The 27,673-nt window shown below is 37.3% G+C and overlaps 1 protein-coding gene across 1 annotated transcript; it reads left to right on the top strand.

Annotated features, from left to right (window-relative positions):
* Window positions 1-166: 166 nt before the first annotated feature.
* On the top strand, window positions 167-27,508 carry LOC145786425 (uncharacterized). The gene is made up of 35 exons (XM_082598078.1): window positions 167-404; window positions 1,409-1,581; window positions 1,773-1,917; window positions 2,622-2,701; window positions 3,193-3,320; window positions 3,978-4,126; window positions 4,854-4,918; window positions 6,277-6,336; window positions 6,912-6,974; window positions 9,591-9,608; window positions 9,851-9,886; window positions 10,670-10,705; window positions 11,971-12,051; window positions 12,325-12,378; window positions 12,625-12,660; window positions 12,789-12,839; window positions 13,077-13,148; window positions 14,470-14,523; window positions 14,926-14,970; window positions 15,357-15,410; window positions 15,640-15,720; window positions 15,994-16,077; window positions 16,185-16,256; window positions 16,511-16,604; window positions 16,982-16,987; window positions 17,282-17,863; window positions 18,627-18,653; window positions 18,846-18,872; window positions 20,560-20,796; window positions 22,585-22,801; window positions 23,249-23,411; window positions 23,783-23,855; window positions 25,420-25,593; window positions 26,667-26,711; window positions 27,059-27,508. The coding sequence occupies exons 1-35, from the start codon at window positions 206-208 to the stop codon at window positions 27,130-27,132; spliced, it is 3,555 nt and encodes a 1,184-aa protein (XP_082454204.1). The 5' UTR covers window positions 167-205; the 3' UTR covers window positions 27,133-27,508.
* Window positions 27,509-27,673: the final 165 nt, after the last annotated feature.

The raw sequence follows: 27,673 nt of genomic DNA, 5'->3' as shown, positions 1-27,673 counted from the left end.
TTCTTAAAAAAATTGTTTACATTTACACAAGTTAGGCCTGTAGTGCAATCCAGTTATTGTACTCGTATAGAAAAGACGGTTCAGCCGATGTAGATTAAGTCAATCTGCGTTTTAATTATTTGTCAAATCGTACATGATAAAATCTCAATTTTGGTTACAGGCTTAGACAATAGTTTATTTAGTTTAGAAAAATAATTGACCAAAAATGCGGGTATTTGTGTGTGCGGTAGTGTTAGTTTTTTTACTACAATGCTGCGCTATTGGCAAAAAACACAAGATGAAGACTTCAGTGTCACGAAACTTTGGCCTTCAACATGATGATCCTTTGCTGGAAGTGGAACCCTTACCTCCAGATGCATCTGTGGGACAATGCAACTGCGTCTGCTGTGAACCATCCGCTGCACGTAAGTGCTTGTCACTTTTAATAAAGCGTCGTAGCTAGTGCTCGATATAGGAAGATGAAAAAAGGGCCGGTTATTGTTCCAGATCAAGTAGGCTACACTTTTGTGCAGATCTATATTCCTAATAGTCTTGCATGCTCTGCGTGCAACTAGGACCAAGATAAAAGTGTTTGAAATGCTACGGATTACAATGGCTTGATTCGAACAGATAACACTTTGAAGAACTTGATTCGGGCACAAGTAGTAGGCTACGTTAATATGTACTTTCATTTTTTTTTTTTTATTATTGTCGAATATGATACAAACAAAAACGTTGCATCCTCACAGTCACAAACAAAAGAATTGCAAGCAACATCACGTAATAACGAACTACCGGAGTGGTCAGTCACGAGTCTTTTACAACAAAAATTACTCGCTGTCTTATATCGCTCCAAGCTTGTAGCTTCGAGAATATAATAATTCATTCAAGAAATCAGTTATTTTTGCATTGGTTCTGCAGACGTTGAATCTATGTAAAAACGGATTGTTTAGTTGGGTTAGCAGTTAAAACCAATGACAAGGTATTTTAATTAGTATGAAGATATAATACGATTTAGGTAGAACAATCAATGCACAAAATTACCCAGAATAAAATAAAGTAAAATAAGCTTGCTGTTTCAAATGTAATGCAGTTATCCACCCCAAAGCTTTTTATAACGTTAGTGGTTTTAAAACTTTGAATTTCAGTACAAGCCTTCAACGAGATTCTTTTTCAAATGATATCATCATTTCAAATTGTATAGGTACCTGTTTAACCTGACGTAGGGAATTGAACTCACGCCTACCTATCCAGAGACTGACACTCCACGCAATCAGCTGGCTGAGTCAATAGCTGGTAAAAGATTCTGGATTTAAGACCAGTTCTGGTCAGATCAAATGCAAAGGAGTGGATAGGAATGAATAATGAATACAGACAAACGAGTTTTTACAAGATTTGTAAAGATCACAAATGTAGTTTATTTTTTCAGCACTTGTACATCCAAAATGCCCAAATGACATCGTGATTGCTGTCGACAGCAGTGCTTGCTTCAGGGATCATCATAGCCGCATGATGAGGTTCTTGAAAAAGCTGGTGCGACGTATCGGCCGCACCAAGAACATACAGTACGGTGCAGATGAAACTAGACTTGCTTTGATGCAGGTAATCATTCACTTGTCGGCTAACTTATACTTTTCTGTATGCGTCAAGCAATCAAACTAAAAAATGAGTTTGTCTATGTCATGATTTTTTTCTTTTACGCATCATTTGTAATCTGTACCGGTGCCTGTGAAGTTTTAAAAATTCTTCATTTATAAAACTCTCTGTTTCATTTAACATGTTGTATCTTACAGTTCAGCAGTGATATTATCTTTCCTCTTGAACTCTCCTCATTCGAATATTACACAAACCCAGCGACGCGTAAGGGAATCATGGATGGAATTAACGAGCAACTTGAAAGTCTTCGCTTTCTTGGAGAAGGATCTTTTCTTAACAAAGGTAGCCTAATTGTCAGCTCGACAGCTTAATGTAAGCGACGAAATGGAAAAATCTAAGGACTTGGCAAATCAGCCTACGTTCCATGATCTGTTGCAGAAAAGCAACTCTAGCCTACATTAATTAAAGCTGTATACAATTGTTGGATTCGTTTGCACTTCAATAGCAGCGACAACTTTTTTTAAACTGTCAGCGATGTGACGTTTATCAATTAAAAAAAGTAAAATGTGCCATGTGGATTGGCTGTCGATTTTCGATTGATATCTCTACCATGTCAAAGCAATTAGATTTCCACCTGAGCATCAGTCGAGTCATGTTCTTTCTATCCAGTCTGAAGTCTCATCTGAGCTGAATCACTTTCTGGGCGAAATTGGTCACTTTGTTTTTGAAAGGTCTGTGTTGAGTTACAAGGCATCTCTGATTTGAAGGAGAGTGCCACTTGCGAGAATGGAGAAATTGCAAATTGCCAACAATAGGCTACAGCATCGGCTGCTCTTGATACAAAAACCCTAATATTACCCAAGGTCTTGTTTTTCACCTTGACTCAGCAATAGCTAACAGACGGATGCCCTGATATTAAATGCAGGAACACCGAGAGAGACAATAACTTTTTAATTGAGCTCTGCAATAACCATTGTGTAAAGTAGTCACTTTACAATACTTTGCTGCATCTTTGTAACACCGTTGACAACACTTTTGTATTCCAGCACTCAACGCAACTGCTGATCAGATTCGGTCTCATCCTAGACCACTCCTTGTTGACGGGGCAAATTTACCACCGCGTCCTGTACGGCATAGTCAATATTTGGTTTTAAAATATAGTGCAATTGCGTTTGGAAAATTATTGAGTTACTGTATTTAGCTTGGCGTAAAGGCAAATTAAATTTACTTTCATGCAAAACTGGAGTAAACAAAACTTTTTTAACCACGTCTATTACACAACCAAGTCATCTGCAAGCTTGCCTGATCACGAAATAAACTTTCAGCTATAAAATAATAGTTCGTTGGTTTCATTTTTCGGTAACCATTTGCAAAACGTCTACAAAACGCTTTGTATTGCTGTCAGTGTCAACACATTTTCAAGTTAAAAGTGCAAAAATAGTTTCATCAAGTGCTTTGTTTAGCAGTGACTTCATTTTAGTGTCTAAGAACTATCCCACACAGCAACGTTGAATCAATATAAAAATGACTGATTTTGCTGTTTGGATAAAAACCGCATGTTGCTGAAAATGTAGGATAACAATAATAAATGCATATTAATATTTTGCTTTTTTGCAGGTTGTAATTTTGTTAACCAACGGTAAAAGTCATCCAACAGTAACAATGGATGATATCGAATACTCCATTGCTGACCTAGAAGATGCTGGAATAACAGTGTTGCCTGTTTCTGTCACTAGGGAATGCCAGTAAGTTGATCTACAACCGGCTGCATTGCCGAGTGATGACAGCCATGGTTAGACGTTCGAAAGGCCGCCGGTTCGACAATGCTCAAGAACATGTGACTGCCTTTAGCAAGACACTTAAAGGCACGCCGTCGCTTGCAGAGTGGTGCCCCGACTATAGCCCTTGATTTCTCCAATGTATGAACAGTAGCCTACGTTGCTCTAGAGAAAAATGCCTACAGGCCTTCTTAGGGCTATGGCCTGCTGAGCTGATCTACTAAAATGATTTTCCTCGTAACTGTTCGATAGTAGAGAAAAAAACAAGATACATTTCAAAACACAATAGGCTTAGATACAACATTTTCTTTCAAGAAACAAAAGTAAAAAAAGAGTAATTGTGAAGAAAGGCGTTCTTCCCGGCTATCAGCACAAGGCTGATTACTCACTAGCACAGCGAGCTGCAGTGACGCTTCGCTAACCAGAACGGTGTAGCTTCCACGCCAGCCATTGAGACCTCCAATTATAACCTCCAAAACTCCAAAATCCTCCAAAATAACTTAAAAGAGTAATTGTTGCTGTAGCTTTTGTATTGAGCGTTTTTGTGACCTACAAAGTACAAACTAAGTAGGCTAGACATGGTAATGCAGAACGTCTTGTCAACTTTGGCAATTTACATAACAGTGGTGTACAGTCTGATGGGTGGAATGAAGGCCTATGTCCTGATACAATTGTTCTCAACAAATTAGCTAAAGTCGGAAGACCAGATACCTCAACGTTTTTGGAAATGCGGTCTCAAGATACAATGGCTGAGATCATCCAACAATTGGAAGTAAGTCAAAATAATTCAGCAGAAAACAATCGAAAATCACGTCCTAAATGACGAAAAAAGGATTTGCAGAACATTGCAGCAAACCACAATTTGAAATGAGGATAAAATTAAATTCATTATTTTTTCTAGTGATTGCCTTGATTGCTGCAAGGAATAGGCTACACATTAGATAAAATATGCGTAGAAGCTTCAAAAAAGGCATTACAAGGCTATTGGCACAAGGCCGTGAATACTCATTGTTACAACTAGCATAGGCGCTTGTTGTAGGCCTATACCCTTTTAACTATATTTTTGAATTTATTTGTTTGTTTGTTAAAACTTATTTTATTGCTTTGCAGGAGGTAAGAGGCCTACATTCCAAAGTTGAAAAAACACTTCCAATAAGTATAAATTTTACATCTACAGTACCGTATGTAAATGTAGTCTACACAAATGGAATAGGTAACCCCTGACCATACTAATGTAACTCAATACTTCCTTTTGAACTTCGTACGTAAATTAGAACTATTGTATTATTTGTATATGAGCTACTCTGGAACAACGCCTTTTTTAAGGTAGGCCTATTTACCGTACCTCACACGTGGAATACCAGTGAAATTATTTGTGCAGAAAATATATCACTATACATGAGGTGCATTTCCTTCTAAGACGCCGACATGGCATGAAATGAAGCATTGCCTTCGGTGGTTTTTGCTTTCAATTCTCACTTTATGACGCTTTGTTTTTTCAGTGTTTCCCTCCAAATGACAATTACAAAGCTAACACTTGTAACAACTGCACCTGTTCATGCGAGGTAACTATATTTATAAAAATGATTAAAACTTTAATTTATCAACTCATCATTGCAGTAGTGTTGAAAATTGTAAGATGTTCAAAACAGGTTCATTCTAGCTAAAGATATCATCAGTAAATGAGTCAAGTAATGACTAATGAGTGTAATTTTTATTACCTTTGTAATTTATTTTTGCTGTGGTATTTTCGATGGAGATAATTGGTTTAAATGTATCAACACCAATAAGCTAATTTTTATTTGTTTTTTTAGTATCCTGGCTTACACAGTACACCTGATTAATAAGTTGAAAAAAAGATCACTTTTGAAATTGAAATAATTCGTACAGTTGTTGCAAAGTTTTGTCGAGACTTGACTAGAAATCATTGGCTGATTTTTTATCAACTTGATTAAAAATAGCTTTTTGTCTGAAAATGTGAACAAAATCTGGCAACACTTTTACATAACACACCCTACTCTGAGAACCAAGATGGCGTCACCTGCGCTTCCCAATGCGTTGTTGATTTCCAGAGTTTCAACAGTCGAACGTTTTGATAGTCGCTATCAACAAAAACCAGTCAAAACATTGCAAATAAAATGACAACACAAATGTTTTGTCTACGACAATGTTATGTAGGCCTAATAGGCTATGCAATGTCGCATATGCCTGCTACGTTTCTATGATAGCCTATAAGCCAGGGCTACTTAACTGGCGGATCGCGGTCCGAATCCGGACCTTCTGGGTGTTGAAGGTGGACCTCGGGCTTCCGGAAGAATAACTTCATTGCCACATTTTAGGGTCTCTTAAAACAGATTTCCATTAACCAAAGGGCTGGGGGCTTCGCCCCCAGACCACCCAACGGTTTGCCGTCTTCTCTGATGTGCGATCCACACAGCTACACTACAAAGAAACACAATACATTTTTTTCTTTTTTATTTCTTTGTTTGTGTCAGACAAAAATCCAAGATGTTTTACACACTACCTGAAAAGTGTTTCGGTGCTCATACTGGATGTTTAATTTTCGTGGTTGCATGTGAAATATTCACAGGACCGCAAAAATATTCAACTTGTCAAAATGGACCTTTGCTAAAATTAGTTGAGTAGTCCTGATATAAGCTAATCAATTTTCACGGACGTTCAAATATTTCTTAAAATAACTTTTCTGTCTGATGTCATCAAGACAAAGAAGTTAAAGCCAGACATTTTAATATCAACTTGATAAATGTTATATACAGTAGACTATTTGCGAAAGTAAAATTTGTCACCACTATCTTTTATATTTACTTTGTCTGAATTGCTTGCCTACAATCAATCACATTCTTGTTGTCAGAATGTGGCTCAATGTCAGTTTCATTGATTTGTGCCGACTTCTGTTTTACAGCTTCCCATCGGCCCCCAAGGCCCACCAGGCCCAAGGGGAACGCAAGGCGATTTTGTAGAGGTAACTATGTCATCTGCTCGCCAATTTTATTTTTGACTACCATATTGATGTCATCACCTTACCAGCATTGCAATTAACATGTGTTTCCTCACTAGCATTTTGATTTTTGAAGTGGTTCAACAAACAGAAAGGTACTGTAAAAATTTTAAGCTACCCATGTAAATATAACAACAATCTACGTTTATGCAACATGCAGTTTGCTGTTGCATGTTAAGGCAGTGTTGGACTTGCTCGAAAATAACTAAGCACAGCATCTTCTAAAGGCGTTCAAAGAAACGGTTTGTAAAAAAGAAAAGTAAACATGGCAAACCGCTTTCTCTGAAAGTGTAACTAACGTTTATTTTATAGATTAAGTATTCGTTTCTTTTAACAAGGAGTAAACACGATTAATCTTCGTAGTGTAAAAAAAAACTGAACTATAGAAATCTCTCATTGATAAATTTGTCATGGTAAAACTTAATGGACAATCTGTGCTAGTTTATAGCGCTTTGTTTTATCAATAACTTATCTTTTTATTCATTTCTGTCAATTTCACCTATTTGCTACAAATTTGTTTGATGTTTCAACTAATTTAGGGAGAGCCGGGGAAGAAGGGGGATGTCGGACCAAAAGGTGAAGACGGAGAAGATGGAAAACCGGTATTTTTGTACAATCGTATCTTCATTGTCAAGAATTACTTTATCAATGCAATCTATGCGCCATAACATGGGCTACGTTGACAGCACGTTTGCTCCATATGCTACTGTAGTCCACATGAGCAATAACCAATGGCCCCACACCCAATCATAGAGCTTGAGTGAAAGTTACAAATTGGAATGGCTTTTTTAAAGGTGGTCTGTGTTCAAATTACGTACGTATGGAAAAGAAACAGCCAAGACTGAACCCCCAACGCACAAAGTGTCGCAGCAGTTTATAAACGAGGAATACAATTTAGCTTGTTCGCCATTCAATGTTAGTCGTGGGTACAATTTAACCATTATAAACTAAGGCAATAAAATTTGCCACTTTTTATATTTATTTGACTACGCAAATGCCAAATATCTTAACTCGAAAATGAGACAGTCCTTTCATGTGACCACCCACCAGCAATCTAACAAAAATGGTCCTTTTTAACAAAATTAAAAAAGACTAATTTTGGTAGCTGGGTATGTTAACATCGGCTTCACAGACTTTCTAGAGTTAAGTAAACGCAGTAAAAGTTAAAGTAACTTTCTAATAACGGCTTGAAAAAACATTCCTCTTTTTGGAAATTGATCTTTCCTAGACAATTTAATTTTTTTAATGGAGACAAAAAATATTTTGATGGAATGGATGTTTTAACATCTTGCAGCTCGGCTTATAAAATTTACGAAACAAACTGCAGCACAGTTGAATTTTGAAACTATTTAGCCCAAATTTGGTTAGCCCAACGCGCTAACCACTCGGCAGCAGTGGCCGAGTGGTTAGCGCGTTGGGCTCGCAGTCGAGAGCCTGCATGTTCGACTCCAGCCACCCGCACTTGCTGTTGTTTCTCTGGGCAAGAAACTTTACGATAATTGCCTCTACCCAGTGATCGATTTCGAGTAATGGGTAGTACCAAATTTAAGTCATAAGTAGAGTAGACAACCGGAAACAGACATTGCCGTCGGCTGCAGCGTGGGTCAGGTGTACGTCGGAAGGCGTACACCGATGCATAGCGCTCAAGTCCGCTTTCCCGCAATGCAGGATAAAGATAAAACAAACAAAAAAACATTTTCGAGTCGACTTAGAGCTAGTTTAAAAATGTTTTACGATAGATTCACTCCTTAATCGCATAAGCTTTGAAGATCTCTATGTAAGCCAAGTTTTTTTTGTCATTTTAATTCATTCAAATAACTTAACCTTTAATCCAGTTTTGACCTTTAAATGATGCTTACACTTCAGACCTGTTTAAAAGCCTAGTAGACAAACTGTTAAAGTTTAATTACTATTGCTACGTAACTTATCATGAAGGTGAAAAAGCACTGCTGTGCTTGCAACACCATTATTATTACTATTAACACACGCTCGGCAATTTGCAACTTTATTACTATCACTAAGGCAATATTTGCATTTGGTTTTCAAGACAAGAATGTGCTGAAAAATTGTTTGTTGTTTTTATCACTCTCTGCAGTTTAGTTAGAAAAACGGTTTTTGTCATTAGTTACGAGAGCTTTGGTTAAAATTTTTGCAATGGGTTCAATTTTGTTTTTCAATGAAATCAATGTAGACTACTATTAAACAAAGGAAACCATAGATACCGTGAACGTCATAACATTGAATCTATGCTCTACGACCTGCAATAATAATGTTGTCTTGATTGGTATAAAACGGCTATGCCGCAGACAAAGTCTTAGATAATATTATTTGTTGACGCTTTGCAAAAGTCCGAAATTAAAACTTAAAATCAATTCTCATTGGTATTGTTAATCACTCTTGGAAACCATAATCTCATCTCAAACTTCAAGACAACTAATTAGGCTACTTTCATTTCACTACGCTGAAGAGACCCGTAAGATCGAAACATTGGCCTCTGTCCGCAGCTAAACAATGTCTTTTTAGACATCATGCTTAAAGAAATAAAAAGAAGAGTCAAAAGTCATGTAATTTTCGTTTTGTGTAGAGCTACATGTACTTGAGAAGTTACTGATATTTTTTATTAAATTACTACTTGTCCTTGGGGAATTCCCAGTGACTCTGTGAAACTTCTTCTTCATCGTGTGTCACACGGCCGTAGCCCAGAGCATCACGCAGGCTCTTGCTCTATCGTTGAACTCGGCCAAATCCTGTGCAGAGCACCTTGCTTTTAGGTCAGGGCATTCGAGTAGATGTTGCATCGTTTGCTCCTGTCCGCATTTGCAACTTGTGCTCCCCATGGAATAACCCCAGTGTCTCATCAAGGTTTTACACCTGCCAATACCAGTTCTTAAGCGGTTGAGGCTAAAGACGAACTAAAGACGAAGCTTTCATTTTTCTACATGATCAGTGTCTAAAAATATGTCTGACACCGTGGGGAGTTATTACTAAATATTTGGAAATAATTTTATGAATGCCAACTCACTTTGTGGCCATGTTTCAATTATTCTATGCAGCTTTTTTTAATTGTGCAGAAATCGTTCAATTTGTGTTTTAAGAATTGATTTCTTGCATCAATTTTACCGTGAAAAGCAAAACTTCTTGTGTGGTGGTAGATTTTTTTTCAAATGGAAGTCATATAAAATTATTCTTTGCTCACATCTCTTTTGTTGCTGTTACAGGGAGAAAAAGGAGACAAGGCGAGTATCGGTTTATTTTTTACTGCATTTCCTGTTCTTGCTCCTATAACTGTCTATACTCTATATCGTCGTAGCACACCTGCTCGAGTAGACAATTTCGAATATAATACGCTTAATATCGACTCATTTAATGCGTAGACTAATAGCAAGATTTCATGTCTACATGTATATACAGTAATTGAATTTTGCCACAAGGTATTTGCTTAGCCTTCCTATGAACTTGTATTTTGCATTTGGTGCAGGGCCCCGATGGAGAAAAGGGTGATGTTGGATCTAAGGTAACAGCATTTTGACATGCTTTTTTGCACAGATCAACTATTCTCAGTAGCATGTTTGAAAAAATGATGTAAGCTGTATTTACGGAAATAAGGTCTAATAGGCCCAAACTTTCTTACGTTCTAATTTAAAGAACGGAAACCGTTATGAAAAGATAGTGCTGCGGTAGCTTACATTGTAAAATCTTTTGGCACGAGATGGTGGTAAACTTTTACCTCCCAGCACGTTGCTTAAAGAAAGGAAGCCATCACAAAACGACCAGGATTTGTTACTTAAACTTCTTCTTTGTCAGCCAAAAGGATTTTAATCGATCACGACCTATAATGTTATTTGGTATAATATGAGCTGAAATCTCTCGAGACTGTGCTCTTCTAACCCCGCCCTGCTTTCATCATCATACGTCAAATAAGCTTTGAAGATTTTTATTCTATTTAAATTAAATGGTTTCATTGGCTATGAGCCTTATGAGTGACCTTCTAACTAGGCGTAAGCTACACCGCTTGCTGCTCCTTTCTTTGTCCGACAATTAGATAATAGCTGGCCGACTGGCCGTCTACAAGGATGTCACAATTTTAACTGTGTACTACACTGACATGCAATAAACGCAATCTCGGAAAGTTGAAGACCAAAACATTTGTTTTTGGTTTCGTTTAAGTGAGTTTATTTTACAGATAAAGTTTTGTTTTGGTCTAACTAAGCTTGCTCTAAACAACCCTTGCAATTTGTTAAGTTAAAAAGTTCACGTAGCTGTTCAATTAACCCTTTTAATTGCTTATATTTTACAGGGAGACACTGGTGAAGATGGACTTATTGGTGAAAAGGTGGGTTTGTTTGCCGGTACATCTTACTTCTTATGCTACAATAATCATAAACCTATGTCGGCTGTATAGCTGAGTGGTGAGAGCCATGATTTGACGTTTAAAACGTCGCCGGTTCGTCACCGCTCAATGCATGTGGACAGGGCCGTTGACAGGATTTCTCGGGCCCGGTACCAATTTATTTTCGGGCCCCTTTCATCGACAATGTTATGAATATAAAGGTTGCTTTTAAAATGATGAAGAAACATGCTGTTCAAAGTAGAAAATTAAGAGGAATAGATCAAACCCGATATGCCAAAAGCATGGTTGTTAAACAAATCTTGCACAATCTTAAAATTTCCCGAACCGCAAAACTTACTATCTCTATTTAGTGGTTGCTTTTTTGAACTTTTATTTGTCACATGACGCTAGCGTATGACTTCCTGATTCCATTGATGTTTCATTGGTCATTCTAGGCTCACCAGAAGGGAATTTACAGCAAAGTTAGTGCAGACCATCAAAAAGTTTTCAATTTGATTTGGGAAAGGTTTTTGGGCCAAGTCAAACATTTGATGATTGCTGCAATTTGAAAAGCGGTTTTGGTCTAATTTTTAGTCCAGAAATAGGGATAGCAATCTTCTTGTGCCATTTCATTTTTTGCGTTTAAACAAACATTAGCTTGTTTATTTTGAAATTCTTGTTTCGGGTTATATTTTACCAAATATTCGTGGTTAGGGAAATCACTATACTAGACTAAACTAAATTTTTATTTTACTATTTGGTGGCTGAAGTGTTTATTTTACCATCAGAGAGCTGAAGTGGGCCCGGTACCCGGAAGAGGGCCCGGTATTTTACCATCTGACGGCTGAAGTGGCTGTTTTAACCTCTGATGGCAATTCCTTTAGATCTGATTATATTAAGATCTTGATAATGTTTTAAGTCGCGGGGAATCTTTTAAATCCGGGCCCCTTAAATATTCCGGGCCCGGGTTCAAAAGTACCACCTAGACCCCCCTGTCAACGCCCCTGCATGTGGATGTGTCTTTGATAAAAAAACTTAAATGCCTGCCGTCGATTGGGGAGTGGCGCCCCTTCGACGATAGCCCTTGATTTTTTTTATGACTATGAACAGAACGCTGTTTTAGAGATAAGTGGCTACGGCCCTTCTTAGAGATGACTTGCTGGGCTGAACCATAAAAGTTAAAACTAACTTTCGAGCCTACTCATAAGATTGCGAAACTGTTTAATTTAAGAAATCACATTTTTGGTAAAAAATATATATCATGACAGGGTCAGGAAGGAGCGAAAGGGGAAAATGGAACAAAAGGAGAGCCTGGTGAAGCTGGTGACAGAGGGAGACGAGGGGTTAAAGTAATTACTTATTGTTTGTACTGAGTGATGTGATTAAGTGTCTGCAAATGAGTTTTCTATCATCAGTATTAGGAACAAGTTCTTTAGCTAAATATAAGGACAATTTTTTCTGGTGCAATCGCCCCATTGATCTGAAATGTTTGCATCCCATCACAGATTGTATTTTAGTTAAGCCTCTACGTCTTGCTTTTCAATTTGTAATATGCAAAGATAAATTGTCTTATATCCTTTGTTATTGTTACGGTACATTAATTACACACTCAATATATTCAGGGAGAAAATGGCGAAAAAGGAGAATCCGGAGATAAAGGAGAAGTTGGTGAAAAAGTAAGGTTAACAACAATGACTTGTAAAACCGGTCAGCCTTTACCTTTATTAGGGCAACACAAACAAATTCCACATGCCATTGATTCTTTGTGAATTCTCAACCGTGCTTATTGTGAGTAGAACAAGCGGTAATAAGCCAAAAAAATCTATTGACTGCCACTAATTTGACATAGCATATGCCAAACAATAGAGGTTTATATATATAGGCTATAGCCTTTTAGCAGCTCTACAGGTTTATCTTTTTAGGGAGAAACGGGAAGAAATGGCACACGTGGCTTAAAGGTAAGTTTTAACCTAATCGGCAATCGCTGTTCTTATGTTGACTGAAAATTTGCTTTTTGATTATTATTCACTTGTCGGGAAGCAATAGGATAATAGAGAATCTTATATTTTTCTTTTAAATTTTATAGGGTGAAACAGGATCCGAGGGAGCAAAAGGAGAAAAGGGTGTAGGTGAAGAGGTACATGTTCATGTCAATACATTCCTGCTTTTAACCACCGGTTAATAAAATTAGTCCGACTTGATGCATACACGTCATTTGAAATCTTATCGGCCAATTTTGTTTGAACGGAAATGTTCAGTCATTTTACATGAAGTTAAATCCACGTTTTCTCCTTATGATCGTAATGTGACTTCAACCTACAAGTGGCATAGCATCTTATGTTTACAACTTAATATTTACAATCATTACTATCAGGGGGAACGGGGACCTCCAGGACCCAGAGGTGGAACAGGAAAGCGCGGAACAAAGGGAAGAGATGGGGAAAAGGTACAGCTTCTAGTTTGAAATTCATTTTAGAAATGCTTAAAGGAGTCGACAAAAACGAACATTTTGTCTGCGTCTGCCTATAGTCTGTATGAATTTAAAGCTACCATGGCCCTTGAGTAGGGACAGTGGAATACCGGGACGACCCACTTTACTGATTTTTCTTGCGAAAGGGACAGCTGAAGGGTTCCTAAGAAGTTCAAAAATTAGCAGAACTGCACAACGTTTTCTTTGCTTTTAGGTAAATTTATTCTCATTAAATGAATTGCTATATTTGGTTAAAATTTTGGATGCTAGAAAATTTGGAAAACCTTACTGCAGCAGTGTGAGGCTACCAACCGTTACCGGTGTTGCTTGAAGTCTACCCCTGCATTATCATGACTTAAATACTATTAAATAAACATGATATCACATATTTCCTATACTTATTTTGGCGATACACACTTTGTGCACACGTGGGCAGGTCATATTATCGAGGGCTAAATGACAGAACGAGCTAAGTCCATTTTTGCATTTTTTGTGGTTAGATACTGGAAAGTGTTTCTCAAGCCCCGTATTTTTACTGACAGAAAGAGCTAAGTTTTAGCCTGAACAGGTTTCTCAGAACTGACTGCTCATTTTAAACTAAGTCCAGAGTGCTATACGACACAATGAGCTATTGCTACATAGCTCATTGTGCCGCTTCTGCATCTATACCATCTCTATTGACAAAATGAGCTAATGTGACATAGCTCATTTTGTCATCATTGCCGACTTGCCGTCACAGGTCCAAAACATAGTCACACAGTAAAAAAGAGTGGTTTGACTTCAAATTTAAAATTAAAATTTTTAAATTTTAAAATGCCATTTTCTCAAAACTACTTTTGGGTGACTTGGCTCGTTCTGTCATTTAACCCTCGATATAAACTTCACCTGAGTATGCGACATATGGCAGTAGACCTCAAGCTGTAGTTGTATCAAATTTTGTCATAACATTATGACCCTCCAGTTGTCCACCTTACTTTTGAGTGAGCAATCCCCTACTTCGACTATCCTTATACCCTTGAGTTGCAGTCCTCAGATGTCTTGCAGTTCCTCTTAAAAATTTGAAGAGCTACAGGCGTAGGCTGCATGCCTGTCTTTTGAGGTAAAATACGATCTACGTCTACAACTTTAGGTGTTACGCATAAGATAAGAATAATTTTGCAAATGAAATGCAAAGTTACAATTTCATATTTCTTTTATTTTACAATCGTGCATGGCTTATGCTCCTTATATATAATCTTTGGTTGCGCATATTTCTTCAATCTTTACTGCTTTTTACTTATTCTGCTTTTCTTTTTAGGGCATGAAAGGACCCAGGGGATTATGCGGTACACCCGGACCGGCTGGGAAACCTGTAAGTAAACGAATTTTCCGCTTTTTTCCCCAACCTTGGTATCGGATAAATTAGGTTCTGAGTACCTGTCTGAGTAAACTAAAAATGTTTTTGAATATTGTCCTTTGCCCTAACGTAGTTCTAAGCTTTTATTCGATGCAAAATACTGATTTAACTGCTTAAAAAACGCTTTTTTAGGCCGTGGTTAAACACTTATTTCATGAAGTTTGACTGCCTTTTTTCAGTCTAGTAGCAGAAAGACTCTAAACCCTACCAAAACCCTATGAACGCAAATACGTGCACGAGCACAAATTTGGTTGTTTTTTTTTGTGTCATATTCATACACTGACGTTCGTAAATGGACGACCATGATAAAGCACAGGTTTTAGCATACGTTAAAATAAAATTTCTTTTATTTTACAGGGCGTAGAAGGTATCGGGGGAGTTGATGGTATTGATGGTCAAAATGTGAGTTTAATTTTGTTGCTATCCTGTTTTTATTTCAAGAACGTTTGGTTTGCATGATGACAAATGTAGCCGGTTGTGTGAGCGGCTAGTTGGTTAGTTCGACAAAGGACGTTGGTACGACACCGCTCGAGAGCACGCCGCTTGTCTTAGGGAAACGTGTTTAAAAAGCATGCCACCAAAAAGGAAGTTGAATTGATGATTGTGTAGTTTTTGTCGCTATTTTCTGTTGGTGTTGCTTTGTATAATTTGCAGTAGGTTACAATATTGTAATCCCAGTCGACGTAAAATAAAATAAAACGTCTGTTTTATTTCTTTAGATCAGATAACCTAAATTAAACAAACACTAGGAAATATATTTTTTCGTTCTTCATTAATAATGTATTTAGGGCCCCCCAGGAAGCCAGGGAGAAAGAGGTGAACCTGGAGTTGAAGGCGATAAGGTATACCATCTTGTTAAATGCGACAGTGAAACATAAATTACCTCGACCATATTTTATTTTTTTTCTGTTTTGCCTGTTATTCCAATTAGATATACTGTTTTGAAAGTTTATCATATCGATGTTCGGTTAGGCATAAAGTTAACAGGCTAGCTATTAACACTGTGATAGTATAGAGACGTTTTCGATGCATGTTTCAAGAAAAGCTTTACTGTTTTATTTTACCTTCCAGGGAGAACGTGGAGATTTTGGTTTGCCTGGAATTCCTGGTACGATTGGATTGACCGGTGAGCGAGGCCCCGTCGGTCCAGAAGTAAGTTTCCTTCAGCATTTCTGAAATTGTCCTTTCAAGCATTTTCTTCTTTGTTTTTCTAAAATAAAAACTACATTACGGTGTTAAAACTAATAAAAAATAGCTTTTTCCATTCGCACGTAAAAAACGTGAACACTAAAATTGTTTTCTCTCATGACTAACAAAAATCTTCAACCAACAGGAAATGTATTTCTAGATTCCACCTAAAGTAGCTTTTTAAATTTTAATACCAACATAACTATAGCTTTATACTAACCACACTTCTTTTTTCAGGGTGAGCGTGGTGTAAAAGGGGAAAAAGGAGAACCATCTTCCGAACCAGGACCCATCGGTCCTTCTGGTGTTTCTGGCGAAAAGGTAAGACGTCTGACACAGTATCAAAAATTATTCGATTTTTCCAAACCTCCTTTTGGCTAATTAAACAAACAAGATCTTATGTTAATTTTGGTATGCAATTTTGATAGGGAATGAAAGGAGCCGATGGAAGAAGTGGTTTGAATGGCCCAGAAGGCCCACCTGGCCGCCAAGGACCCAGAGTAAGTCAATAGTAGTTGGTGCCCTTAGCGTATGCAAACAATGTACTGAGCTGTCTTCGTGCAGTGTATTTTCGATGCTCATTTAGAATTAGTTGTTTCTTTGTTTGTTCAAACCACACTGTATTAAGCACGTGCGTGCAACTGCGATGAGATGTGCTATGATATGTCATGCAGTGATTAGGCCACATAAATTAATATACTTCAAATACTGTTATGTGAGAGGTGGTTTTGGTTTTGAGTATATGTGGTTCCAGGGTGAACCAGGAGAACGCGGTCCAGCCGGAACGTATGATCTTGAACAGCTTAGGCCACTTATTGTAGACATCATCAGAGAACTTCTACCAGGAGGTAATTACAACTTACCAAATACGGTATAATGAGTTATTTTCATTACGATTTCTACTCAACAAAGTCATATGACCACGTGTTATGATATTTCAATTTCATATGTGTAGCGTGAAAAAGAAGATTTTTAGCCAACTACGAAATCGCTGACAAGCTTCTGTAAAAATAATAAACTTATTTGGAAAAAAATTCATTTTAGAATTTTTGTTTCCGGTTCGAGGACAATTAACGAATTATTTATTATAATTCCTTGTAGACATTGTTTGCTGACGATTAAAAAAAGAGAAAAAGTAGATACTTTAATAATAGATTTCACTAGCAAGAAAACGTACGTTTCAGTTTAGGACAGAAGTAATAACATTCTTCTGCTTACATTTCAGATTGCGGTGAGTGAAATGCATAGGGACGATATACCCGAGAGGTTTGGCACATCATTTTGATTCAGTGCTTCAAAGTCATTATTTGCATTTTGCTAAATAAGTAAGCTACGGAGAATGATGCTTGCAGTAGGTAGACTTCCTTGTTAGTTGTTAAGTTCACTAGCATGTCTTAACATTCAGTTACACTGTACTTATTGCTTTGAGTGTCTGGTCATACTTTCTTGTCCATTGATGGTTCACTATATTGCAAGCGTGACCTGCATGCTGGTTTCAGCACGTTGTGATTTCATCTTTTTACAGCTGCCATCCCAACGGAAAGACCTCCAGTTGTGTGTCATCTTGTTGGCATTGACCTCGCTTTCCTAATTGATGGATCAGATTCGATTTATCGAGACGAATTCAACTTAATCAAGGACTGGATTTTACAAACTGTTGATGCCTTTGAGCCGTCTGGCCGAACAATATCTCCCTATGTCTACGTGATCCAGTTTTCGGATCGAACCAATGTAGAAGTAGATCAATATGTACAAAACAGTTCTCGTGAAATCTACGACGCGGTGCATTCCATAAAGCAAATGCAATCGGGAACAAAGACATACAGCGCGTTGCAATTCGTCAACCAGAACGTTTTTCCTGAGATGAGAAGTGACGCTTTCAAAATTCTCATCACAATGACTGATGGAGCCGCAAATGATAATCGGAACATGACAACTGTACAGGAAGCACGAAACAATTACAACAAAATGGTGGCTGTCGGCGTGGGTTTGAAGATCAACAATACAGAGCTGATGGATTTCAGTTCACCTGGATATATAATTAACGTAGACGACTTCTCTGCTCTGGAAGGAATCAATGAAAGATTAGCAGAAAGGATATGTTCAAGTAATTGATAAAGTTTAACTTAATTTAAACAAAGTGATGGAACGCAATTGCTGTTTTAAGTTTAGCAAATCAACTTCAGAGAATTTAAATTCAACTTTTGTCGTAAAGCCACGTTGACGAATGGCATGAATGCTAATCAACACAAGTAAAAATGTCAGCTACAGGCATTATCCTTCTGAATTGTCTGAGAAGCTATAAAATAGTCAACGCATTGGGAGAAATTTGTACGATAAGTGAGTTACGATAAAAATAAAGTTTTTCAAGAAATATTCGACCTTGATACATATTATATGAAAGAAGCTAATCTAATTAAGCAGCTTGTGGGGTTTAAAATATATATGTCCCAACCCATAGCAAGCTATTCTAGATCCGTGCGAAGTGGGCATAGGCTTATTACGTTTGTGGCATTAGCTCTGCACTCGGCCAATCACATCTGCATTAAGCTATTTGCTTGTACGTTTTGCATGACGATTGCAATGGTTGTTTTCTCGCAAAGCATGGTTGTTTGGTTGTTTTCTCGTGAACAAGCATGTTGACAGAATGTTTGACAGTAGGCATGGCTAATTGCTAGCTTAGCGCAAACATATTTATGCAACTTAGTTCTATCCTAATCTCTTTGCAATTTACTATAACCAGTTGGTTTTATGCAAGATGTCAATGGCGCGAAACGTCTCTAACTTTCGATATTTACCGTGTTATCTCGTGGCTTCCACATAAAATCTCTTAACTTCTACGTTTTTTATCTTCACTTTTCAATTTCTAGGAGATCCATATGAGCCAGCTCCACCTGGTGAGTTAAATAAACATTTTGAAGCGTAGGTTAAAACAGTAATGGTAACTTAGTCTAAAATCCTTAATTAAAAACTAAATCACTACATTGTTGACTGGTTAATGGTTATACAGAAACTTATTTTTATGAATGTTTATGTTATCCGCTTTATCGTTAAATCACACACTTTTGTCAAGTTAATTTCATTTGCAGAAGAACCTGAAGAGCCAACGCCCCCTGGTAAGTTGTTGTATCATATAACTTTTTTTTGTGGAAACCAATCGTTGTTGCTTGATATTTAATAATTAGGAGTTACTTGTCTCAGCACATTTGCGTTGGAAGTTAAAACATATTTACCTCATTTTCAGCACAAATTTTCTGCTGTTTATTTATAACAACAGAGCAGAGGTCGCACAAAAATTAACGCTATAGAGATCCTATTGGATAAAATATGATTGTGGACGTGGTGTATATTAGCTTTCCCAAAAAGCTTATCTCCAGGAAAAAAAATTATATACTTGAATTGAGAAGTGAACTCTTGGTTTAAAAACCCGCAAATAAACAATTAAAATATTGATTCATTTCCTCTCTTCGTATCAATTTCACACAATATACCGTAGTCTTGAACAAGCCGGTCTTTGGGGCTGTGGTAGTTACTTTTTATAAGCCTATAGCCTACTGTACAGTAGGTTGATACCTCTAGCCTACTACAGTATGTTGTGAGGCCACCAGAAAGCTGCCAACGTTTGGTATGGTCAAGACACGCAAATCTTTTTCACCATTTTGTATTCAAAAGACAGTGCCGTTGTTAATCGGTCTGTAGACTAGATATGTCACTTGCCGCAGTCACAAAACGATAAAGTTTTCTCCCTTCATTTGGTTGATCGAAAAAGTCTGAGAATTGAAAGGACAAGTTTGAGGTGCATCACGCACACAGCATACCCACAACAAATCAGTCGTTTTTTACATTAATTCAACGACGTTGATTTGCTGTATGGGTTTTCATGGAATGAAGATCTGCATCAGATGAAGAAATGAAACTTGAGTTGGAAGCTTTAGACTCCACCTCGTTTCTATTGCTAACCCCAAAGAAGTGCAATCATTGTAACAACACATTCTTTTTTGATTCCAGACAACCCACGCCGAGGCGACGTGAAGAAATAAAAAAGTGTTCCTTTTGCATCACTTTTCGCAGCTGACATATTTCTACTTTTGCATCGTGTGAATAAAATACAAAACATTCGCCGTTGCAAACCTGGTCATGTGTCAAGCTAGAACTAGTCAAAATTGCAAGTCGCATTTTCATAGCTTAAATTTTTACCAAACTGCATCATTTGTTCGTACAATTGCTTTGCACTGTCATTTGCTTCTGAGGTTAATTCTCTCTTTCGTGGTTACACACAGCATAAGTTATTATGATGAATAAAATCTTATTCCTGTGTAGGCCTATGTGATTTGCAATTTCTTAAAGTTTTGCTATTGACAGAATACCAAAAGTCTTCAAACAAACAAGCAATAACGCATGTTAATAAAATTTGCTGAGTTTTTTGCTTAATTGTCATTACTGTTTTACAGAACAACAAATAAAATTTTCATAAATAGGTTGTTATGTTATCTTCAAAAACATTTTGGTGAAAGATGTAGGACAGTAGGTAGTTGGAAGTATCGCAGTGTCCGTGGAGTGTCAGACTTGATGAGCTTTTCTCAAATACTGCAAAGTACATTTTTTTTTAAGCACAAAAACTTGCAACAATGATCAGTTTTTAGTTTTGTCACCGAACAACCTCATGATTTTCACAACTGCCCACACGATTTGACCATTGTCAAAACCTACTGTATAAAACTTTTTATGATTTCATTGCCCACCCCTACACCTGCATAAGATTGTTATAGAACCAGCGTAAACATCTAATCGGGGTGCGTTTAGACACGGACAATTCACCGACAACTTCTACACCACCGGACGGAGACGATGTGGATGATATTTGCTCCCAGTTGCCACCTTTCGGACAGTGTACTGAGCCTGGTGTAAATAACTATGAAGGAAAATATTACTGGAACACAATACTGAATACCTGCGTACTGTTCTCGTACAAAGGCTGTCCTGGTGGCAATGTGTTTGATACAGAGAGTGGATGCGAAACACGTTGCAGAAACTCCATTAGTAAGTGGTTAAAATCCACAACATCTCTGTAGAAGATCCAATCTCTTTGCTTTCATTGCAAAAGCAATACTAAGGTTGCCATTTTTCACTGAGTGTAAGATGATGAATGCCACCGCCTGGTCTTGCATCAACTTGACTCTCATCTACAAACTAACCTCTCGAAAACTTACGAAATCATCCACCAGTCAGACTTAACACTTAAAATCTTCTATCTTTTGTCATTTCACCACTTGTTTGCTTGTTGTAAAGCTCGAGAGTCGAGACTGCATTTTGGTGTCTTAGTAAGGAAAGAAGCAGTAGGCCTACGTTTTAGCAGAATTAAGTTACATCGGCTCTCAAATAATTTTGTTATAATGATGTGCATGCACGGTCGTCATTACATAAGCCTACTGTATATCATGTTCGAAAACATTCGTTGTCAAATACCATACAGGATATGCATTACATTGAGTTTCGCTTTTAGCAGCATGATCGTTGCTAACTTCACAATGTAGATATTAAGGACCTGTTTAAGCCTGATGCTGCGGGTTCACTGTGGTAATAGCGAATTGCACTAGCTTTCGGAACACAGTTCTCTAGTCATGTGCTATAACGAATAGTGTTGGTCATTGAGTCGTTGTTTTACCCGGCTTTTTTGTTTGGCTTGAGGCTGCTGTCTTGAATGCTGTCTATTCAGTTTCTGTGTTGCTTGGTGTTACTGTTGTGAAGTGTTGTTGAATCAGTTGATTACTAGGTTAGGTGACGTAGTTATTCCCTTTCGGCACGGTTGTTGGCTTTGGACTCTGTTTATTCATGAAAATGGCCTCTTTGAAGCACAGCAGTACCGCGTTGTTTTCTCTGGCAATGATTGCCTCGCCGACTTTGAATTTACAATCATTGCCAGAGAAAACGACGCGGTAGCCTAATAATAATGTTATGGTTTTATTTATTGTCGCTCTACAACAGCTAAGGTCTTTTAGCGACAGGGCTCATTTTTAATTTGTATCAGGTTTACGATGTTATCACATTATTACCCGACTCATTCTCACTGCGCTATGCAGGATAGAATACAATCGGTACCGTTTTTAAAGTCTTCGGTTTGACCCGACCTGGAATCGATCTCAGATCTACCAGCACCAGAGCCGAAGGCGAAACCACTCGGCCACTGAGCTGGTTACGCGGTAGCCTATACTACTGCCCTTCAAAGAAGCCATTTTCATAAGTAGCTGAGTCCAAAGATCAACAACCGCGCCGAAAGGGAAGAACTACGTCACTTAATCTAGTAATCAATTGGTTCAACAAAACTTCACAGCAATAACGCCGAACAACACAGAAGCTCAACAACAGACAGGATTCAAGACAGCAGCCTCAAGCCAAACAAAAAAGCCGGGTAAAACAACGACTCACCGACCAACACCATTCGTCGTAGCACATAACTGAGGAACTGTGTTCCGAAAGCTAGTGCAATTCGCTATTACCACAGCGAACTCGCAGCATCAGACTAAAACAGGTCGTTAATATCTACATTGTGAAGTAATCATACAAGATGTTTCGTTTCATTACTTCGCGATGTCATAATAACAATGTTTTGCACTTTTTCTTGCTAACATCTTGTTTTCTGTAACGTGTTTTCAAAATAATAAGTCTGATTTTTGTCTTATTTAAAGTTGTAAACTTCGAACATTAAGAAATTTTTTTAACGTTTGGTTAGTTTCGCATTGAGATTACTCTATGGTTGTTGATAAATTTTAAATATTTTCTAAACCGTTTTCTTTCTGTCAAACATTTATACTTACACTTTTCTATAAGCAACTTCAACTCCTAGTCTCCCACCAACATTACCAGCAGCACCCGGATGCTATCAGGCCTTGTCGGACGTTGCGTTTGTCCTTGATGGGAGCGCATCTGTCGGGGAAGAAGGTTTCGCTTTTCTACAAGACTTCCTAGTGAGCGTTGTATCCGCCTTCCATGGCATTGGCGTAGACGGCGTTCAAGTTGGTCTGCTTCAATACAACGATGAACCAAGGTACATCATTGCTTAGTTGCTGGTTTTCCACGTATAACAAAGCTTCGTTGCGTGTTTTTATTGTAATCCATTCAGTTTGTTTTCTTTGGCTTTTTTGCATTAATGGAAACGCGGAAAACCGGGAAAAAATGTTTGCATGACGTGGTTGGTTTTTGAAACTTTATCCTCGGACTGACAAACCTTGATAGGTTATTCCTGGTAGTTTCGCATAGTAGAGGCTTTTGACGCAGGGCCGGTTACCGAGATTGACAGAGTGAAGTTTCCGATAGTTAAAGTGTTGTTGCCGGGATTCCATTCATTAGGTGCCGCTGAATGGAGAGCAGTCCTTAGAATGCGTTACTCAAGCGCACACCCCGAGAGTCGAACCAGCGCCGCTTGAGCTGTCGGGGCGACATTCTGTTTGGACAAACTCCTACATTTTGAATTCATTTTTGAATATCCGTACAGGTTTGAACTACAATTCGATGAGTGCACCAGCAAAGAAGTAGCACTCAATGCCATAAATAACATGACATACTTAAGTGGAAATACTCAAACGGGTCACGCCCTGCATTATCTGAGCGATTCCTACAAAGATTTGCATCAAGAAGAGCGCGCAAACGTCAAACGAGTGAAGTCAAATTATTTCTAACAGTTTTCTTGTGTAAACTTTTGTGTGTGATTATTCAACCAATTTTAACTGCTTTTTGTTTTTGTAACTGTCTGTTACTTTGTTTTGTTCGTCTATGGTTCAACAAAGCAAACTCTCTACAAAAGCTTTAATACTAAATGGCTAGCTATTTATTACCTTTAATAGGATGTATATTATTTTCTTACACATTTAGCATTACTTTGTTGAAAAATCGCAAATAGTCCTCCGGCTACTTTTGTGCCGCTGCTGATTGTGTGCTAACGTTTGTCTTTTATTCTTGTATATATTTTTTACTTCTTGTGTGCAAAAATAAGAAGAATAAAAAGGCCTCAACTGTGTTTTCTTCATAGGTGGTAGTGGTCATTACTGATGGACGATCTCAAGATGCTGTAAAACGCCCTTCATCTGAGCTCAAGAAAGCGGGTAAGAACGTTACGAAAGCAATACACAGTAGGGTGGAGTGAAAACACCTTTGGCTTTTTATATAATTTTTATTAGCTTGGGGTTGGAAAACTTGCCAATTACTACTAAAACTAGTTGTGAAAAATTAGAATGCAATCTGACGAGAGCTTGATCTGCCACCAGCCACTTGAAAATTTACCATTGGGCCATCCGTGTCAATTCACACAGTCAAGAAATTCAACCTCTTCAATTTTCCTTAAATTTTACACACCTTTTCACTATCTTATATGATAAACACCTGCAAAATTTGAGTGAAATTTATTGAGAAACACGAGAGTTATAAAGCATTTAGTTTGAGGGGGGGTCTGCCGAGGAGGCACAATTTTTTTATTTTTGGCCATGTTTGAGGTCCTATTACTGCGTAAATTAGGTAAGAACCCAATTTTTTTACAGGTGATAGTACTGCTGACAAGTATTGAAAACACAACACCGTTCACATTGTCACTCTAAAAGGTCAAAGACATCCAAATGTGGCCGTTTCCAGCTCTCGGTTAAAATTTTCCAACACTTTAAAACAACCTTGCCAAGACTCTATTTTTGATTGGTTTTGACTGACATTTAGTAGAAATGTTGTTTATAGGATTCTCTATGAACTGAGAAAATTTCAGTACAAAATATTAAAGGGGTTGGGAAGTATTTAATGTGAAACATAGGTCAAAATGACAAAAAGCAAAAAGGGGTCCTTTTAATATCCCGGTTACCCATAATTCCAGTAAAAATTTACATTGAAGTTTCATAGAGAATCCTGTAAACAACATTTCTACTAAATTTCAGCCAAAACCAATCAAAAATAGCGTCTTAGCAAGGTTTTAAAGTGTTGGAAAATTTTAACCGAGAGCTGGAAACGGCCACATTTGGATGACTATGACCTTTTGAAATGACAATATGAACGATGTTGTTTTTTCAATATTTGGCAGCAGTACTATCCCCTGAAAAACAATTAGGTTCTTACCTAATTTACTTAAGCAGTAATAGGACCTCAAACATGGCCAAAAGTAAAAAAATTGTGCCCCCTCGGCAGACCCCCCTCAAACTAAATGCTTTATAACTTTCGTGTTTCTCAATAAATTTCACTCAAATTTTGCATTTTCATCATATAAGTTAGTGAAAAGGTGTGTAAAATTTAAGAAAAATTGAAGAGGTTGAATTTTTTGACTGTGTGAATTGACACGGAATGGCCCAATGGTAAATTTTCAAATGGCTGGTGGCAGATCAAGCTCTCGTCAGATTACATTCTAATTTTGCACAATTAGTTTTAGTAGTAATTGGCAAGTTTTCCAACCCCGAGCTAATAACAATTTTATAAAAAGGTTTTTTCACTCCACCTTAATACACAGATGACTATACCTGAACTCCTAACATAAGACTATATATACGAAAAATGCACGTTATATCTCAATCACGTGCTCTGATCGTTGTTCATGTTTACAATACCAAAGTTTACAGACATTTATCAGTGGGCATAGACAATTAAAATAGCTTATAAAATTGTCAAAAACTTTTTAAATGTCATCTTTCTTTTCAGGAGTTGCTGTATTTGCAATTGGATCTGGAGAAGCGGAGTACATTGAATTGAAAGAAATAGCATCCACACCAACAAATCAGTTTGTATACAACGTTACAGATTACGCTGCTATATCAAGCATAAAACAAAGCACAGTTGAGAGGATTTGCGAAGAAGCTGGTGGCACTTACAAGAGTAAGAAATGAATGTGTGTAGTGCAACATTTGCAGTAAATGTTGTCTTGACATTGTCTTGGAAAGTTTTCAAGTGACTTTAGCAAAGTTTTGTGTTTAACTAACATTGCACCACATCTATACTCTGACTGCAGTTCCTCTGTTTGTTGGTCCAGCTTGAACTATGTGGCAACAGACCATCAGGTAGCCTATTGGTTTGTTTGGTTTGTAGCCTACCGTCAAACTAGTTAAAAGAGTTGAATAAGTTTTATGATGTACGAAAGAGCATTGTAACTTTACACCTTCAGTCATTTGGGAATGCAGGTTGAAGAATTTCCCATGGATTCGATATCTTACCACAAAAGCAGCAATGCACAAGAGACCATTTTTCGATTGGCAAGAATTTTCTTTTTTATTTCGTTTGGGAACATAGCTAATTCAGTTTAGATACAGTCTACTGTTGGTATTATAATAGCTTTGGTAGGCCTACTTTTAAAAAGTAACAGGAAACCAAGATAGCAACAGGATAATTTTGTTCTAACATTTTACTACACTTCATTGCTAAATATAGTTTCTGTTTTGTTCCTGTAATATCAAATGGTTAGCTAGTTATCACCTTTATGAAGATATATTGTTTTCCTGTACATTTTGCATGATTACGGAGAAAAAATCATACTTAAAAAAATAATTCTAGTACTAAAACTCTGAAAAAAAAATGCATGCAAGCCTGTGCAACATTGTAGAATTAACTGCTGTAGCCTATTCATAATTTTTAATCAGCCTGTGCTCGGTTGTTGCCGGTGGCTATGGAGATAAAAGTACATTAATTTATTTTATAAGCTTGTGATAACTGTCGTATGATTAAAGTGCAGGCTATAATGAAACTGGCGTAAGTGCAAAATTGTTCTTTTTGGAAAACAAAAAGTATAATTTCTACAAAACATATTTGCTCTAAGATTTCGTTCGTTCCTTTCGCTGACCATGTTTTATCGTTGAAAGTATGATAACATGTCATATGCACCTTTTTAGAACACCAACCAGCAAATAAGAACCCATACATGCATATTTTACATAGTATCCGCAATGTTGTTACAGCTTTAGAAGAAGAAGTTTCAATAGACGATGAAGTAATATTTCCAGGTAAGTTTTCATTACAGGTAAGACGGTCAACTTCATGCATGTTCACTCCAACACAAACTTTCTATCATGATTCTTTGAAATGTCTGATTTTCTGAGATGTTGTTATTATTTCCTGTGCCCTACTAGGCTAAATGTTTCTTTTGTTGTGTTTGTTAGTTTTGTAACGCAGTTGTAACGCAATGAGTCCTATAATGAATGTGCAAGCAAAAATAACGTTTTTTTTATGTTGTTTTGCATTAAAATACCCCTAGTTAGTGCTTTAGAATAAATGCTGTAAAGTCACGTCGTTGTTAAATTTGAAGCCAGCTAAAATTACGCTGAAACACAAAAAGATCGCTTTCTTCTAGATAATGTCGATGAAAAGGCAACAACTGACACGCCGGAAATTGGTTCTGGAGAAAAAGAGGAGGAAGAAGCTTGATGTGAGGAGGAATTATTTGAAGAAAAAACAACAATGAGCGTAGCACAATAGAATAGCATATCTACGCTTTCTTCTATTAAGACATTTTCAACAGTTGCTAACTGGAAGAAGGTTCATCTAGCTAGATTACGCTCCTTATAATGACAACTGACAAGCATGCATTTTTACTGTCTCTAGCCTATACAATCTCATCAACATTTCATTTGCTTTGATCTAGTAAGAATATTTGCGGAACAAGCAACTCGCAAGATTTCACACGTAACCAACAAGGTCTAAGGCGTTTAGTCAATTGCATATTTAAAAAAAAAACTATGACTTACGTATCTTTTTAAGACGAAATGTAAATTATGTTGTTTCAAAAAGTTGAAAACTTGAAGGTACAATGATGTTGGTTTGTCTGTTCGTTTTGTATAAAGGTCAGAAGTTATGCCACAGCCCACTACGCTACTTCAACAAGCCATTAAGCTACTCGCGGTCGATCACAACTAAATTCACGATTAGTGAATTTTTTTTGCGATGAACTCGGCTTACACATTATTTA

This window comes from Aplidium turbinatum, chromosome 17 (genome assembly GCF_918807975.1).
Source record: "Aplidium turbinatum chromosome 17, kaAplTurb1.1, whole genome shotgun sequence".
In the NCBI taxonomy this organism is placed as follows: Eukaryota; Metazoa; Chordata; class Ascidiacea; order Aplousobranchia; family Polyclinidae; genus Aplidium; species Aplidium turbinatum.
The sequence above is the reverse complement of the archived record's forward strand: the minus strand, read 5'-3'. Positions and strand labels throughout refer to the sequence as shown.